The sequence below is a fragment of the Apostichopus japonicus genome, chromosome 23 (genome assembly GCF_037975245.1).
Source record: "Apostichopus japonicus isolate 1M-3 chromosome 23, ASM3797524v1, whole genome shotgun sequence".
Classification (NCBI taxonomy): Eukaryota; Metazoa; Echinodermata; class Holothuroidea; order Aspidochirotida; family Stichopodidae; genus Apostichopus; species Apostichopus japonicus.
Window position 1 is genome coordinate 10,532,538 of NC_092583.1, and position 19,437 is coordinate 10,551,974.

The 19,437-nt window shown below is 36.7% G+C and overlaps 1 protein-coding gene across 2 annotated transcripts; it reads right to left on the reverse strand.

Annotated features, from left to right (window-relative positions):
* Nucleotides 1-10,791: 10,791 nt before the first annotated feature.
* LOC139964867 (uncharacterized) lies at nt 10,792-15,082 on the reverse strand. 2 transcript variants are annotated; one of them, XM_071966921.1, is made up of 2 exons: nt 14,367-15,082; nt 10,792-13,953 (listed from the first exon to the last, which is right to left on the reverse strand). In XM_071966921.1, the coding sequence occupies exons 1-2, from the start codon at nt 14,467-14,469 to the stop codon at nt 12,548-12,550; spliced, it is 1,509 nt and encodes a 502-aa protein (XP_071823022.1). In that variant the 5' UTR covers nt 14,470-15,082; the 3' UTR covers nt 10,792-12,547. The 2 variants fall into 2 exon arrangements, with proteins under 2 accessions (XP_071823022.1, XP_071823023.1); XM_071966922.1 differs by having other exon boundaries at nt 14,350-14,374.
* Between the last annotated feature and the right edge of the window lie 4,355 nt (nt 15,083-19,437).

The following is a 19,437-nucleotide window of genomic DNA, read 5'->3' on the forward strand; positions in this document are numbered from 1 at the left end:
TATAATATAAAACATCCAGAATAATATAATTGTATAATGCATATAGTATTAAGTGTTACAATAATATATTAAGATAACAGTTATGTTGTTCTTTTTTTTTTTATAATTACTACAGTACAATAGTATAGTAGCCTATACTGCTACGTGAATTGGCTGATAAATTCAGAAACTGACGAGTCACGGTGGCACATCAAGAAATTTCTTGCAATGATGATAGGCCTGGGTGGGATAAGTATCGTTAATTACTGAAAGTACTACTGAAATAGCCATACCTAAGAAAACATCAGTAAATAGTAAGCAATGCCCGTGTGGGAAGTGGGTCAATTTCTTTGGACTGTGTATATATTACCTTTTGAAATTGTTCTACTCTATTCTCCCAGACAATTTTTGTGTGTGCTAAGATTACATCATACTCCTATAGGTTGTATAAAACAAAACAAAAACAAGAAATAGGTAAAAGAAAATGTTCAGGGCAGGCGGGGAGGGGTCATGGATCAGCTCCTGGGTTACTTGTCTTCTTTGCTTCGAATTCTATATTTTGTGTAATTGTAATTGTGTTTTGCAAGAATCCACTCTGATTTCTGCCCTCGGTGAAAGTGTGAACAACCCATTATCGCGATTGCCTACAATGGCACTTATCAGGATCTGTATTATCTACACAATTGATTGTTGGTTTGTGCACACAAATTTATTGACACTATATACTCATCAGAATCATCCAGTTCCAAGCACGGATGTAACGCGTAACGTGAGCCGAATTGTTAAGAATACATTCATAACTAATATCGTCAGTAGTTATGAATGGAAATGACGTGTTGCTACTGATAATCTTACCTGACGTAGGCAAGGTATACCATGGAGGTAAATGGGTACGGTATACATATCTCGGCAGCACACCAGCTAGAAGTTATAAAGTGCGGGTAACATACAGTGACACTGAAAATCGCTAAACGCGTAAAAATAAACGTTTTCATACAACGAATTATAAAAAAATGTTTCTGTTCATATTGAGTGTCGTTTTTGATGCGTCGTCAAGTTAAGTAGGTAACACAGTCAGGGGCGGCGATCTGTTTCAAATATTGGGGGGGGGGGGGACATTTGCTTGGGTGCAGGCGCGTAGCAACTACATCCCCAAAATTGTTCGCGCGTACGGAAAGCCATTTTAACATTTTATCGGGAATTTTAGATATTTGAAATTGTTTCTTATTTCAGATATCTGAAATTGAATTCGAGATATCTAAAATAGATTTCGAGATATCTGAAATTCTAATTCAGATATCTGAAATTGAATTCGAGATATCCAAAATTGAATTCGAGATATCTGAAATTCTATTTCAGATATCTGAAACTGAATTCGAGATATCTGAAATTGAATTCGAGATATCTGAAATTGATTTCGAGATATCTGAAATGAATTCGAGATATCTGAAATCTATTTCAGATATCTGAAATTGAATTCGAGATAGGCCTATGTGAAATAGAATTGCAGATATCTCGAATTCAATTTCAGATATATCGAATTCAATTTCAGATATCTCGAATTCAATTTCAGATATCTGAAATTCTCTGGTATTTCGAGATATCTGAATTTGATTTTAAGATATCTGCAATTATTTGTAGATATCTTAAATAAATTGGAGATATCTGTAATTTAATTTGAGATATCTGAAATTATTTCGAGATATCCGAAATTCCCGATTAAATGTTAAAATGTCTTTCCATACGCGCGCTTCGTGATATTTTGTATATATACCAAATTTCATTACGGATGCGATCCGTCACATGGGCGCAGATCAGTCTTGGATGATGGTGGGGACGCGTATCTGTTCTATGATACTACCTACGCGGAGCGCAACCATTGGTTCGCGCGTAGCGCACAAGATTTTTTTTTGGCAAATGTACCTCCCAGATCGCCGGAAATAACACTTCCCAGACCCAATAATGCTCCAAAACCTCCTTAAATTTGAGATCTCATGGCTTAGAAATTTAAGTTGGGGGAAACACATGGGTGTCTGCAGAAAAAAAAAATCAGGGGACAAATAATCCAAGTAGACTTTTGTATACGATGGATCTGGGTCGAATTATAGACTGCCGCAAATGCGATTTCCTTCCAAAATTTAACAACTGTGGATAAATGTAATAAAGTGAGAACTGCTGCATGTCATTTGTACAATGCTGGATCAAACTGCGACAAAGTTCAATACAGGGAAATTTGCAATGCAGCGTTTGGTCAAGACAAATTGGTGGGGACACGGTATATCATGTCCCCACCACTGAAAAAGTTGGTGGGGACGCGTCCCGCTGTCCCCACCAGGATCTGCGCCCATGGTCCGTCTAGCTAATTCATTTCGAAAATAAGTAAAAACTCCTCTCGGTGAAAGTCTGTGTCGTTTTTTGGTGATATTTAGTAACAAATTGTGACACGGTTAGACAGGCGCATAACAAGGAATTTGCCAAGGGAGGGGCGAAGCTTGTAGGCAAACTATCTGAGCGTGGTGCCACCATGAGTTGGTGCGAAGCGTAAAAGAAAACTTTGGTCGAAAATGCCTCCCAAATCGCTGGAAATGGCACTTCCCAGGCCTTGTAAGTTGCATCTAAGCATTTTCTATTTTGAAATTACTAGCGATATCATAAAAAAAAAAATGCTCTTATAGCCACAAAAAAACTATGCCACCTAAAATATTGGGCGGGGACATGTCCCCCGTCCCCCATGACCACAGCATCTCGACAATATTGATTAAACTGTTATGTTAGTGTGAATTTAACACAAAAGTACTTTTCACTTGAACATACTGGTTAAGCGCCGGATATATACTAGCTCGAAGTTACTTAGTTAGTTAGAAGTTATCGATCGACAAAGATCTCTTGACAAATTGACACTAAATATTACGTTTTTTAAGCTTTATCCAGCTCGAGTAGACTTTCGCATTGTCTTGTTAGCGTAGGTAGTATGTCAAGTAGTATTTGTGTATGTGCAAGAAAAGCAGATTTTAAAACATTCATGGCTGAAGTTAATCCCTCAGCACCGACGTATCCAGGATTTTCTTACCCGGGGGGCGCGAATTACTATCTAAGCGGAGCGCCACCATCGGTTGGCGAGCAGCGTACAAGAAAATTTCTGGTGTTTATACCCCCCAGATCACCGGAAATGACACTTCTCGGACTTGAAAATGACAAACCAGATGTACACTTTTGCCTAAGAACCAAGTACTTCCCAATAGTTTTTTTCCCCATCCATAACCTTTTTTGAAGATTGTCACCAGTCACACATCATGTTCGACCTCATCGCATGTCCTGTGGATCATTGCTTTTGTAGGTGATTCTACGTAACGGCCCACAATACCCGACAGCCCCAGTTTTCAGCCCATTATTTGTTCAGAATTTGAAAATTCACATTTCTCGTGAATAAACTCCTTCAAAACATACCCATAATGTTGCAAAAAATGTCATCTATGGACAACCAATATAGAAAACCTCCTTCAACCCCTAACAGATCGGTCAAAATAACACGAGTAGAGGGAAGTATGATGAGGAAATTTTCGAAAATTCAGACACAGTTAATTTATTGGTGTACAAATATTGCAACCTGTTATAACGGCTATTATAAAACTTGGTTGAAGGAAATAAAAAAATACCAGATATTTCCGAAACCGAGCAATACACACATAGGCGTAGGAGGCGGGAGGGGCTGCAGCCCCTCCAACCAAATATTTTTTCCCTGAAAATTAGGGCAATATACTGTGAATTTTTCGGGCACCTACTGAAAGAAAAATAAATTGCAATGATGTAGCTAAAGGAAATGAATATTTTATAAAATATCTCCTTGATCATTAAAATAAAGTTCTAAGCTTGGCCTACTAAATCGCCATTAATAATGTAAAAGAGAATTTGACATGCTTTTTCTCCATCTACATAAGACATTTCGTTGTTTACATTAACATCCCGAGGTATACTGCGCAACTTCCAGGGACCGTTCGGTATACGATGGTATGCGATGTAATAACCGATGCTTGCGTATATGATATTGATATGTTGAACGCGCGCTTCGCGCGCGAAAAAATGAGGTTATATTTTTCTGACAAGTCGTTACAGCCCCCCAAATCAAATTTGGCTCCTACGCCTTTGACTACACATATCGACAGTTTTGAGGCTGTTCAGGAGCCGCCATTTTCATGCTGCACTGATATGATGTGATATCTGCTCTTTGCTATACAAATTCGAACTGGCGCGTAGCGAAGAATTTGCCAAGGGAGGGGCGAAGCCTTTAGGCAAACTATCTAAGCGTAGCGCCACAATAAGTTGGCGCGAAGCGTACAAGAAAATTTTGGCTGAAAATGCCTTCCAGATCGCTGGAAATGGCACTACCCAGGCATTGTAAGTTGCATCTAAGCATTTTCTATTTTGAAATTATAGCGATATCATAAAAAAATATGCCCGGGGGGGGGGGGGGCGATCTCCCCCTTCCCGAAATGCGTCATGTTCCCCGACGACATAGCACAATTGTTTAAGGCGTCCATACACACACACGCGTGATAGACCATATATAGTATACATACAGATAAATTAGTGAGAGAGGAAAAATGGAAAGTCGTCAAAAATGGAGTTGTCGGTGTATGGGGTAGGCCGGGTGAGGCGCACGCCCATTCCGAAATCCTCGATCCGTCACTGGATACCCGGCCATGTGTATATAATAGGGATCAGCGCTGTAATGATGTCACTGTTCCTCTTTCTCTTCCCGGTGTCTTGGCGTTTTTCTTCTGTTCCCTCCTTTCTCTCTTTCTTCTTTTTCTTTTCCCTTCCTTCTTCTCCTCTTCCTCTTTTCCCCCTCTTTTTCCCTTTTTTCTTCTCATTTTATCTCTCCTCTTTTCCTTACACAGGGGGCGTGCGCCCCCAACGGCCCCCCCCCCTGGATACGCGCCTGATCATGTTCATCGTGTATTTTACATTATCATCTGAGGTTGGGGTATCACATTAGATAATTTTCTGAGGTAATGGTTCAATTGGGCGTTTGTATTGTGCAGTTTGTGCACGGTGAATTCCTGTAACGCGTTGCCAATTTATTGCTCAGCTGAAAGCTATCAGCTGACCTATAGCGATTCTGCCGAAATTCTGTCACTATTTGCCACCGTGTTTGATTGACGCTATTTCGGGTTTTATTTATTTATTCGATTTGACTGAAATTGTGTACGTGGTTTATTTGAGTTAAGATTTCATACACGCGATCGTGTTTAAGAAATCGCAAAAATACTCTTCCTATAGCGTTTGTCCAAATTTGCTTAAATGTTATGGACATATATATAACGTTTATAGGAGTGAAGACTCGCGTACACAAACGTCTGATGCCGGTAATCTGACATAGTTTAGAATGATGTGTAACAGGAGTGTTAGACACCACCATTGATCCCAGAAAATACACACACAGCTTGCTACCGTCGGTAATTAGACACTAGTGTACGGTCAATACATGCAGCTACGGTCAACACCCACAACACAGTGTTCATAGGCAGCGGTAGACATCTCAGGTCCAGCTAAAGATATCAAGGTATCTCGTTTCATTAAGGTCTGCACTTTGTAGCGACAAGAAAAAAACTTCACTTGCAAGCAACGGAAAGTTAACTTTTCTCAGAACGCGGTTTGGGGAGAGTCTTCAATGCCTTTAAGTGGTGGTAAACCAAAGTACCGTAATTGTTCAGGAAATACATTTTTGTCGTCATGTGAAGGCCAAAAGCAGGGCCTTCTGTAAAATTTTAAGTAATGATATTACGTAGGCCAAAAACCAATGATCATGACATTTGTTTCAAATTTTTAGCATTCATGAACAGTATAGGCCTATAGTGCGTTCTGGTGTGAGTAGCAAAATTGTCTTCTTAATTTTCCAGTCATAGGCCTATTGGGAAATATTTCCACCCATTGGAGACTTGATTAAGTCTAATATTTACTTTTTGTTCAGGCTTGCTATATGTTTATAGTTCGATGTCATCATCCGCGTTTACCGTTTACCGTTACGCGTGGCTACCATTGTATTACAGAATACATTTGTTTGTTTGGAGGGGGGAAAATCAGTCATATTCCTCACATTCAAACATCAAATTATATTTTACTTATGAAATAACATGTCTTGAACTCATCAAACTATCAAAAGTCCAGCAAATTTCATCAAAATAATTTCAAATGGGCAAAAAAGTACATTGTTTGTATCATAACCTCATTTGCATATTTACATATCTAATTAGCTTAATTATAAAAAAATTTTTTAAAAATTAAAACCTCATTTCAATACCTATCTGTCAATACTAGGGTCCCTATTGACAAAAATGAAAAGATTTTAAGTAATTACAATGTGTAAATATTTTCCCCCAGGGGTCAATGATATGGGGGGGGGGACATGGTATATAAGGAGTTAAACGGATAATCCATTGTATTTGTTACAGATTTAAGAGAAACACATAATGGCACCCTGGTGAGATTTTCAAGCATTTCTATTTAGCGTTACTAGTCGAGAATCGATAACTAATAACATGTGTTAAGCCATAGTTGCACATAGCTGGAAGTAAATTTTGTGTGTATCTTTATTTTTTTCTTCATTTTTTGGACGGTGGGTTTGGTTAGTGTTTCACCTATGCCTACGGGGATGTAAAATTAACAATATACCTATATATGACCACAGTGCGTAAATATGAAGCCAATGTTTGAAGCAGGGAGAAATAGTATGTATATTTCAAAGTGTAACATCAGAGAAAACTGTCAGTGTACTTCCATATGACATCACAACTGCTTGCTTCAAAGTTCACTTTGGGTACAATATATACGTATCGACGTCAAATGCTGTTATGTCGAACACTGTATACGGTAGCAGGAATTGATTGTTAAAGTCGCCAATTTAACACTTATGACATTCACATTATACAAATTAACTACTATATCACAAAAACTGTACATATCAATATTCCTGCAGGAATTACCAAACTGATTGCACGGTCATCAGTCGAGGGGAAATGGTTCAGTTATAGCCTGGGGGTTTCGTGCTCTGCCGGGTACGAACAGGCTTCGAAAGTTCATGAAATATATTTTATAAATAAACAGTGAGAATAGTTTATTATGATGATTACTAACAACATTGAAACGTGACAAGTTTCATATACATTAGAATTCGTTCACTCCATTTTCCCATCATTCTTCAGGACAAATTAAGAAGTTTGTTTATAATATACTTCATAATTAACCATTAAAACAGTGATAGAGAAAGTAAATGTTTCAGCTAACAGCGATATTAATTGTTATTAGCTCTTTGTTAATTAAATAATACGTGTCATATAAAGCTATTAAATGGCGATGCTGTAAACATTAACATCATCATATCGATAGTGTTCTTCGAGCTATAGTACCCTTTGGCCAGATCTGTTTGCTAAATAAGGCTTTCAAATCAATTATTCATCCATGACTGTTCGACATTTACGTATAGTTCTTCATTGTGTCTTAACCTATAATTCGTGGGTTTCGTTGTCTAAAACTTCCTTCAACAGGATTTATATTGTATTCTGTGTACGTCCGTGACACGCTATACTCTATCTGAGAGTCCATCCTAAACATACCGTCTTTTCGACTGCAACAATCTCCGCAGTACCCACTTATTTTGATGCCACATGATGCTGAATATAAAATGAAAGCCCACATCTTCGGCATCTTTAGCATATACATGCTTTATCGAGAGGTATGTTCCGAAAAAGCTGTGCAGTTTCAGGTTGGTCCAACATTTGAGATCTTCCCGGTTTTGGAAGGAATAAACGTAGAGTTACAGTGCGACGTGGAAACCAATGACCCTGTTTATATCTTTAAGGATGTTTTAGGTGGAGTAGATATAAATATTGTTTCCGACAGCTCGCTGACAGAACATGAGAACAGTTCCAAGTACATTTACAACATCGGAACTTCAAGTGGTACATATCATATGCTTATTATACAGAACATCAGCAGACGAGACGAGGGCATCTATCTTTGCAAGCAAAGGCAGAGTGACTTAAAAGGTCTTGAATTGAATGTGTTGTACATGCATACCAAGCCCGTTTGTTTGCACTCTTCTGAGTACGCATACTTAGGTGATAACGATGATAAACAACTTAATTTTACATGCGTTCTGAATGATATCGGGGACCCTCCATCCACGTTATTCTTTAAGAACACACCTAACGATTCTTCTGCAGTAATTCATTCAACCAAAATTCAAAAACATGGAATAACTCTAGCTGCGCACGTTTCTTTTATTCCTGATGATTCTATGATGAATACCTCAGCAATGTGCTTTGCAAGACAAGAATTTCCACCATCTGTGAAGTCTCCACCGTTTGTATCTTTCTGTACATTTCAGCAAACCGCAGGTAAGGTTCTTGAAATCATAATAACACCGCCGTCTGCAGAGCTCTTTGCACCAGATACGATCAATTACCAGTGTTCCAGCAATGTTGGTAAAGGAACATTATTCAAGTGGTCTGTGCCAAACGACTTGCCAGCCGAAGTCAAATATTACGTGAACGAGACACTTCTGACAATGTTTGTAAAGAAAACGAACGACCAACGAGATATTTCAATTGGTATAGAATGCATCGGTACATTTAATAATCAAGAGGGGAGAAGTCGTGCGTATTTACATGTTGTTAATTCAGGTTCTAATCTACATGGTTCACTCACCGTTGGTCTTATTGCAGCAATATCAGGAGGAGCGGTAGGCATCTTCATTATGATTCTTGTCTCATATAAGTGTGTATGTAAGTCGTACCTGCAGCTGATAATGAATACCAAACGTCATCCTTACGGTGACAGCGAAAGAGTAAGGAAACTCACTTCTGGTTGGAACGGAGTAACAAAGTTAGTACCTATTTTTGGAGAAGATTGTTTGTCCGGCACTTCTTCAAACACTACGTACAAGGTGGAAGACTTTTCTAAGAGATGTATTGCTTTCATAGTGAGGCCCGAAAGATGCAGCTTGCAGATGACAGTGGAAGGAGAATCCTTGGACGACAACGACGAGAATAAAAAGGATAGTGATGACGAAAATCGCTTGTATCAAGAGGTTAAGAAAGAATCGAAAGACGATGAACCCGTTTATATAGCTGTTGAAGGATAATGATCAACATTGTTCTTTTCACCCGACGCACACAGAGAACACAGTTACTATTGAACTTTAAGCTTCACGGCATTTACTATTAATCCCTATGTGAATATTTTGTTCATTTGAAAACACGTTGACGTCCTCTTATACTTAAAGGATTGGTCCAATTGTCATACATGTTTATGTTATATGAAAGAGGACAATAACAGAAACACAATGGTGAAAAAACTGTTCAAATATCTTTTTCGGTTAAAGAGATATTCAAGTGTAAAGTTTTATCAGATTGAATGTGTAGAAATGCTGAAATCTGACTAGCTGTGATGTCACATCCTCACATTCCGGAAAGTCCTTGTTTGTTTTCTAAATATTTTGTGAGATTTTATAACTTTCAACCGAAATATATGTCAGGAGATCTCATATTTGTCAAAGGAAGTATTTGAGATTAAACATCTGAAGAATTTTTGATTATATTATTTTCAAATGTGTTAAAAATGTAAATAATTTTTAAAGAAATATATTCACACATGTTAAGGAAGTGAGGATGTGACATCACACCCAGCTCACAGTAAGTCTTTCTACACCAGTCATTTTCAAAAAAAAATTGATATCTTCAAAGTGTCATATCTCCTTAACAGAGCATGCTATCATGGTAGTTTCTTCACTGTTCCTTTTGTCTTTTTGTGCTCTTTCATGCAAAATAGACATGTCAAACACCTGAACCAATCCTTTAACGAACAGAAGATGTAGTGTGCAACATCAAAATTAATTGCTTTCTTCATCGAAGGAACTGTTCACACTTTTACAATATATTGTTCATATATCTCTAGATATCCGTGTTTGAATGTAAACTATTTTCCATTGCTCTACAAAGTAGATCACAGTGATGTCATCCTGACAGATATTCGCCAGGATTTTCATTTATTTATCAAATTGATTTTTTCGTCATTTTGAATTTTATTACTACGCTAATTTTTTTTCTTATGTAGGCGCTGACCGGCGGTCAATTTAGGAAGTGATACGCGCTACTACAAATAAACACATAAGCACTGTGTGTGTGTGTGTGTGTGTGTGTGTGTGATCCCATCTATTGCCAGAGAGCTAACTCCCATTAACAGATGGGTGCACTTAAATATAACTTAGGGTGCTTTGCTAAAGAGATAATATATTTCTAATTAGCACGTGCTCAACATGTGCAGTAGGTACAAAAATGTGTTTAGATTGTAAACTAATTATATAAAGAGATGAAACATTTAGCATGAACGTTTTAACGAAATACATTTTTAGTTATTGGATAACTAATTTATACAATTGATGAAGAAAAAACGCAGCCCTCTCCAGCTCATTTGACATGACAACATTGAACTCATAAAAGTTTTAAATTTTAATTCACAAAGTTTGGAAAAAATGATGGTGCAAATTCTATTAAGACTTTGTTTTGACAAAGAGATGAAAAAAAGTTTGAGCATTCAAAAAACATTGTTCCTAGGAATAACGCTTTAAATGTAACAAATGGATTAGAGTTGATGAAGTGAAAATGAATCAAGAACACACAAGCATTCTTATCACAATATTGATTATAACTGGTACATTGGAGGAAATTAATGTGACTACTGTTTTACAAGAGATTGGAGATTTACATCCTAATGGTATTTTATATTTTCTGGGGATTTTTTGTTGTTGAAATATATTGCCTAATGTCTACGGATACATCATCCTTACAAAATGAAAGAAGGAGATGGAGGGGTAAGAAGTAAAATAATAACATGGGTCTTACCGTCTAGCAACAAGGAATGAGTGTAAAATCGAGAACGTTCGTTGGCTTGCGTGTTCATTCTTTATAAATGCCCGTTTTAATATCCCCTCCTACCCCACAAGATCCTTATTTCTATTTTATTTTTCATATTACTGTGTACTTTTAAACGTAAATTGTCAAAAGGTCAAGGAGACCCTGGGTAAAAGTTAAAACTGTTACCACTTGTGCGAAAAGATACATGTTGGACAAACAATCGGACATGTCTGGTCTTTTCGAACAGTGTAATGGTTGAAAGGTAATAAAGATACTGAGACTATAAAATGGCACGGTCGCCAAAAAAAAAGAAGTAAAACCTTTGGATCTTTCTATTCAGACTGAGTTGGATTCTCTGTTATATTTACCTTACGTTGTTAAATATCCGAAAGTAGAAATTAAATGATAAAGTCATTAAACATATTGACGCTAATGAATTTAAACATAGTTGCTTAGTAATATTAATATAAGCTCCCTGTGTACTTTCAAATTAGTATTACGATGAATATGCTTTCGTCGTATAGATTTCAAGTGTTTGAAATAAATGGAGGGCTTTGTTTTTCAATAGCAATAGCCCTCATTATACACATCCATGACAAGGAAGATAAAGTGGCTGCTTTGTTCCAAATGTAAGCGTTTAATTTAGTACAGTTTACCTAGAACAAGGAAGTTAAAATAACCTAACAACACACTATGATGTTATAAAATGATAATTGAAAGCCTTAGGTTTTGCAAAAATGATGTCACGAAATATGATGTTGTACATCAATATCACGAAATTTCAATTCTATGACAAAAATATTCAAAATGAGCAAAAATCATTCCAAAATTATGATGAGAAAACCGATGCTCTCTAATGTTTGTTGCCTGTTACCTTTGAAGCGTTTACGTTTCGATCATGTTACCTTTTGATTTTTCTGTTATTTACTGAGCAAAAGGATGTTAGATTCATTTACTGATTAAACATTCTCATGAGCTTGATTTTATTTTTCATTACGTTGTAATTCTGTGCGATATCGTCTAATATAGTAGGAATTTTTTAATGATATATAGGTCACCATTGATATAGAAACACTGTTCATTTAAATGCAGTAACATACGAATAATTTAACTTTTGTACGCTCAATAGGCATTAAATTAACCTTTTAATGGCAATGACGTTTATTTTTAATGTGAACTTAAAAAGACTAACAGTTGAGGGGATACTTAAGACAAAAAACAGTTAAGAATTAGTTTAGCACATTGTAACATAACATCATACAAACAATTCTGCTTATTACTTGGTTAAATACAAATGCGTAAAACAACAAAATACGTGCATTATTCCATGCGTCAAGACTTCAGATTCACCAAGCGACGAAACTCAAGGGGAAAGAAATAACGCTTCACCTGATAATGACACTACGAGATGAACAATATTACACACATAGCCAGTTTATATTATCATTCGTATGTGGGAATGTCAAGACTCATTTAGGGTCAAAAGAGACTGGCTTATCATAAGCCCACATAACTCACAACAAATAAACGCAGTATCCATATTGCTATTATCATTTCCATTACAAAAGATCAAGTAATCATACACAAAAATGATCTCTTTAAGGGCATTCAGATTGGTACCATTTGTAAGCCACTGATAGGCTGGTACTTTAACGTTACATCATCTGACTCGGAACGAGATATAATTGCCTGTCATAATTATACTTAGAGTTCTCAGAAATATCAGCATACTTTGCAGCTTCTTCCTCTGTATTTTGATTCAATGTTAGAGAGTGAGCATACACCTGAGGGTCGTCTTCATTAGTCTTATGCTCACCTACATGTGTACTTTCTGGTCGTATGGTAGTTGTATAAGTAGTGTTCGACCTCGGGAATTGGCCAATCGCATGAGATGATGATGGCGATGATGATGACGATGATGTTGCTAATCTACATACGCATCGACGGCAATACAAGCGAAGTAATAACGTTACTAGTACAATGATAATACAGGAGAGAGCCAATATCATTAAATGACACAGATCGAAATGATGTGATATTACGAAATGAACACTGGCATGGTTGAAAATGTTCCTCCCACCATACGAACCACTGCAATGAAAATTTATTGATCCATCGATACTTGATCCATATTCAAATATCTTGAGCTGTAATGAATCATTGATCTTAGTGATGTTATACTGACAACTTTTCAGTGGAATATCAGTCCATTCTAGTTCAACTCCACTCACATTACTGGTACAGGTTAGAGTAATATTTTCTCTTTTATTTGTGTCGACCGTGTAGCGAGATGGATTAATCGATACCGAGAATGTCGATAAAATCACTAATGGTCCGAAGGAACAAGATTTGCTGTAGCTCTGATAGGGAGCAGGTAAATGTTGGATTACTCTGCAGATCAAGCTGCTATTATTAGAAGAAGAATCCAGGTAGGTAGAGAATGATCGTGATTTTGAAAGCTGTCGCTCAGTGATTATTAAATCCGTGCTATTAACTTGTTTCTGTCTACCGTCCGTCTGAACGTAGAGAGATATATTAACAGCTGGGTCTCCTTCTTCTGTTGTACAGTTGAATTCGAACGGCACTTGTAATTGGTCGCTGAAGAACATAGGAAGTTCGTAATTGGATAAACATCGAGGATACTCTTCTGGTGGGCTGTATATAACCTTTACGATTAAATATTTAAACACTGGATATCTACAAATGAATTTGTCTTGATTGTCTCGTGATACATTGATAATAGTTAAAATACAAGCCGAGTCATTTCTGTTAAAGATAATATGATCTGGTAAGTATGGGATCAACGATCCATTCCTAACGTATTCTTTGTCATCTCCAGCTATATAACATTCATCAGTAATAGGTTGTTGACAGATGAGATCAATCGTATCCCCCTCAAGAACTTCATGATAAATCTTCCTACTACCTTTTGTAAAAATAAATGAACTTCTGAATCCAGTGGAGCCTTCAACCACGCATAGAACGGCCTCAATCGCAATCACAAAAATGACAGATTTTGCAAGCAAATCGTCTGCTGTATTTATCTTCATTTTCGGCAAGTCTATAAAAAAATAAGGTGAGGAGAGAATTATGTTCAATGATGTTTGAAATATTTTTACAGCAAATTCTGAAGTGGAAGGGCGAAATGACCAATATCAGGTGACCACTGGCATCTCAGATAAAGACATATATTATATTAGTAAAGGAAGCTATCATTCTGAAATGATTAGTAAGTGCGTGTCCACCTAAATATATACTATTGTTTTGAACGTTGTCGTTGAAATTGAACTTACAAATATGAAAATATTGATGAAAATTGTTTAAATATATTTATGAAGATTGCAAACGAAGTGGTGATGAGAAGTGTGTGATGCTAGCTAGCAGTGCATCAAAAGCAGTATACATTTGCACTCAAAGTCACAATACATGCAAAATAAGACCAGATTATGACATTTACTAAAACCCATAGTCAACCTTTGAAACCATTTGTGATGCTATCTAAATTAAACAAGCCTGAGAGTTTCGAATAGTGTTGTGCAGAGAGGCATATATTGCCAACGGTGTATTGAGAGCGCATAGAAATTCATACCTGTTTTCTTCTTTAATGGTATGTGCGGTAGTTGACACTTGTTTGTTTTTCGTAGACCAAACTATAAATATAGTTTCAGCACAATGCAAACAATGAAAAAGGCTGTTCAAAAACTAATCCGAACAACCGCCTCAACGAAAGTGTGACAATGACTCTTTAACAAGAGATGTTGTTCTACACAACCCGTGAACACTTTCTATTCATCAAGACAAACAATAGTAACGGTTATAACTCATTCCATATTTGGTCGATAACATTCAAAGTGCTCAATTATTTATAAACGCTTTCGTTCTTATCTAAGTTTTAACAGTTACTTCCTTTCCCATGATGACATAAACGATTGGCATGTATATTAGAGCTAGCCTGGATATATTACGCAGGTTTCATACATCCCTGGGAGATGTTTATACTCACGAGATTATCAAAATCTATCTTAAAGAAGGTAAGAAATTGAATTGAAGTGATAAAATGAACCCTTTCGAAACAATAAAATTTTCAGTGCTTGGCCTTCTTGTTCTTTTCATGAATGACCTCTATGAGGGCGGAGCTAACTTGAGAACATCTCACCTTCACTTCAGATTTGCCCTTTGAATCAAATTGGTTGTTAATAATTATAAAATATTGTATGTATCTATGTACCTATCTATCTATATACCTATCTATGTACCTATCTATGTACCTATCTATGTACCTATCTATGTACCTGTCTATGTACATATCTATGTACGTATCTATGTATCTATGTACCTATCTATGTATCTATGTACCTATCTATGTATCTATGTACCTATCTATGTATCTATGTATCTGTGTATCTATGTATATATGTATCTATGTATCTATACATCTATGTATCGATCCATCTATGTATCTATGTATCGATCCATCCATCTATATATCTATGTATATATGTATCGATCCATCTATGTATCGATCCATCTATGTATCGATCCATCCATCTATGCATCTATGTATATATGCATCTATGTATCTATGTTTCGATCCATATATGTATCGATCCATCTATGTATCGATCCATCCATCTATGTATCGATCCATCGTTCATCTACATACAAACCATGATCACAAATAATCCAGTGGTAATATTAATAACATGCTATAGGAGGCGTGATAGGAAATTTATTTTGGGGGATGGTAGTGCTTGCCCTATCAGTAATATATCTACAGATTTGGCAACGGGCCTTCTGACAACCGATATTACATTTGGTGGTCTGTTGAGTAAATGAAAAGTGAGAAGTAAGCAAACTGTAATGAAATGTATTTTGTGAGTTTCCGAAGTGTTGTCTGTTATATAATATTTGGCATGGGCGTCAGCAGGTTTCAGAAAGTGAGGGGGACACTATACTATCTAAGCGGAGCGCCACCATTGGTTGGCGCGTAGCGTACCAGAAAATTTTGGGTACATAAGACCCCCTAGATCGCAGGAGACGGCCTTCCTGAGTCGTTTTTAGTTACATCAGAACCAGATCTGTGAGGAGAAATTTTGTCTCACAAAACTAAATTCCGACAGAAAGTACTGGTAGAAAGATGCCGTTCTGACACCAAGGGAGACGAATTACACAGCGTCCATCTCAAACGATATATTTTCGGTAGTTTGGTATCATATAATATCCTGCATACAGGCAGAATACTGTCTGTAGGGCCTAAAATATATGATATTACCTTCCTGGTGGGGTCGTTGCCTTGTTTTCAAGTTGAAATGCGTCGTTGTTTTCTCTGATTCACAGTGTAGGGCAAGGGGAATTCCATTTCTGGCGTGAAGGGGTGCTTCCACAAAACACTCTAAAACATCGTTCAAACATCGCACAAACTTTTATCAGAGGTCTCGGACGAAGCGGGGAGGGTGAATATCGGAGGAAGGGGGATAAAGGGCCAAGCACTGTTCTAATTTCCAGTGCAATTTATTGATAATGATTCTTAAGTTAGATTCTACTTGAATCAGCTCAGCAATTGTGATAGAAAATCGCGCATATGCATGTGATTTTTTTTAATAACTGCTCTGAAAAGTGGGTGGGACAAATGATATGATATCCCCTCCACTTTTGAAAGTGGGGGGGGGGACATGTCCCCCCGTCCCCCACCTGTTGACGCCCATGATATTTGGTGTAACTTTGTTTAGCCATACTTCAAATTGTTCAGATTCAGCTGCTTATTTATTCATCCACGTTTGAACGAAGTCCTTGCGTGATTGGCTTGTTGAACCCTCGTGATTTTGTGTTACGTAATTAGTCCTCTTCAGTGTCCATTTGGTATATGTACATTATATTGGGCTCACACGAAAAAAGGACTACTGGCGTTGGTTGCGTCTACTAGTATACATTATTTTATATGCTTCTCGGCCTTTGGCTAAGATCATGTGTAGTATCTGTTCCCTTCCGGAGGGAATGGTGATTCACACCCGACGATGATCACACAGTCACAGTCCCGATGCAAGGGGACTGGGGTTGAGAGCGGATCAGTCGTTCGGTAGTTTGGTTTTCGTGCCCAGGTTCTTTCTTGGGCGACTTTTCCTTAAAAAAAACATTATTTTATATGCCAGATATTTAGCCATCTGGAATTACTTGTATCTTGTGAAATGGTTAGAAAGTAATGCTGTTTGTAATAGGGACCAGTTGAAGTGGGTTTTTGATGTTTTTGATGTTAAAGGGCTAAAAGAGTATTATAAGAGAATTATAAGTTTAATGCTTTCTTCGTGTGTGTTTGCTGGTTGACGTTTGTGCAATAGTAAAATTTGTCTAGCTTTTTGTGCCAAAAACAAACTATAAAATGATAACATTTTGTATTAAGTACTGTAAGTTTTCTATTTTTGTATTTCGATAGTTTTACGTTTTACTGCGAATCGAATAAATTGCGGTGACTCCAACTTCTGTATACTTGTCCTTATTCTCGTATCGCCACGACAGTTACACAAACGTTCAAGGTTGAGGGTTTCCGTTGTGTAAGGAGGGGGGGGGGGTCTAAAAAAAAGCGAGCGATGGGTCATCATTAAGCAAACAGAAATCACACTTTACTGTACGAACAAGGGGGTTCTAATCGAAGACATGTGGGTACGTTTCAAGTCATCTTTGCGCCGGTAAAAAATGTGTGTTGTCTTGTCAACAATATCTACAAATATTTGGCAATAGGGGATTAAGAATAGAATCAATATAACCAGAGAGGCTTTCGGTTAGAGTTCTCATAGCCGGGTTTGACTGGAGTGGGTTATATTGTGAAGCTTGGCTAATTGGTAAGAAAGCTTGGCAAAATTATTTGGAAATATCAGTGTTGTCGCAAAATTGATTGGCTGCCTTTATTTTCAAGTAAAGTTTGGATGAATTTCGTAAGTATATGGAGCTTGTGAAGAGTGTTTTTGAAAGTGCCAAGTTTTGGGGTTGGTCGGAATTAACAAAATGTTTCAAATTCGATGATGAAAATATTAGCTAAGCGGCAAAAGTTTGGAGTTTTCTTGTACGTTTACCTCGTCACAATAACGTTGTATTATAACAGGGTTTTGTAGGTATATAAATTAAACAATATTTCCTTAATATGGTAGAACAGCCACCGTCAACGATTAAGTGCAAGTAAGAATAATATAATTCTTACCAGGGTATTATAATACAAAACATATATTATGCATAAGTTTCACATTGGTTGGCCTATTAATGTTTTATGTCTGGAAAGAGATGAATAACAATATTTTCAGCATCAAATATGCATATATATATATATATATATATATATATATATATATATATATATATATATATATATATATATATATATATATATATATATATATAAAGTTTACATTACGTTTTCAATTATATATAGATATAGATGTAGAATAGATGTATGTATTGATATAGATATAGATGTATGTATGTATAAATATAGATATAGATGTATGTGTAGATATGGTTGTATGTATAGATATCGATGTATGTATAGATGTATGTAATTAAGATACTCTTTGTTTTAAACAACTGTTTAACGTATCTTCAATGCTATCACAAATAAAAAGTATATGAACGATGTTCCACCAAATTAGCGTACCTTTGTTAGTAGCTGGTACAGAATTGGAAAGATACTACGATCATTTGCAATTCCTAAAAGCTCCTCTGGAGTTCCAGCCATTGAATAAATCAGAAAATAATTAACCTCATAATGTTACTTTTAATAGCAACGTTATTTAATGTTCCATAATATTTACACATAATGCATCAACGCCTTTAAACTTGATATCAACTTTAGAGCTTGAGATCAGAAAACTTCATTTAGTAACTGATAATGTGGTATATTTCCTCTTCATTATTCTCATCTGGAGCTAAATATAATTCCCTGTCATATTTAAACTTAGAATCCTCAGCAATACCAGCATATTGTTCCGTTTCTGACACTGTATATCGATGTGCAGTTATAGAGCGAGCGTACGTGGATAGATCGTCTACAGTAATTTGTTGTTGTTCTACATGTGAAGGCCCATTATTAGACGATCGGGATTGGCTCATAGTAGGAGATGATGGTGGCGAACGACTAATCCAATAGCGATATACGAGGACAATCAATAATATCAAGATGAAAATGATGATAGAGGCCGATACCACAATCATGTAGGGAGACAGATCGGAATCTGACCTTATTATATCAATAATAGCCTGCTGGACAGTGTTACATCCTCCAAACGAACCGCTGCATTGAACAATTATTGATCCATCGATACGTGATCCATAATCGAACATTCTCAGTATCATTGAATCATTCATCCTACTGATATTATACCGCCAATCTTCCAGGGGAATGTAAATCCATTCCAATACAACTCCACTCACATTACTGGTACAGATAAGAGTAATATTTTCTCTTTTATTTGTGTTGGCTGTGTAGCGGGATGGATAAATCGATACCGAGAATGTCGGTAACTTGATATCACCAATGGTCCGAATGAACAAGATTTGC

Coding starts and splice junctions, on each gene's coding strand:
- LOC139964867 (XM_071966921.1), bottom strand. CDS start 14,469: ATGCGCTCTCAATACACCGTTGGCAATATATGCCTCTCTGCACAACAC. Junction 13,954..14,366: donor CATCACAAATGGTTTCAAAG/GTTGACTATGGG, acceptor ATTTTTTTATAG/ACTTGCCGAAAATGAAGATA.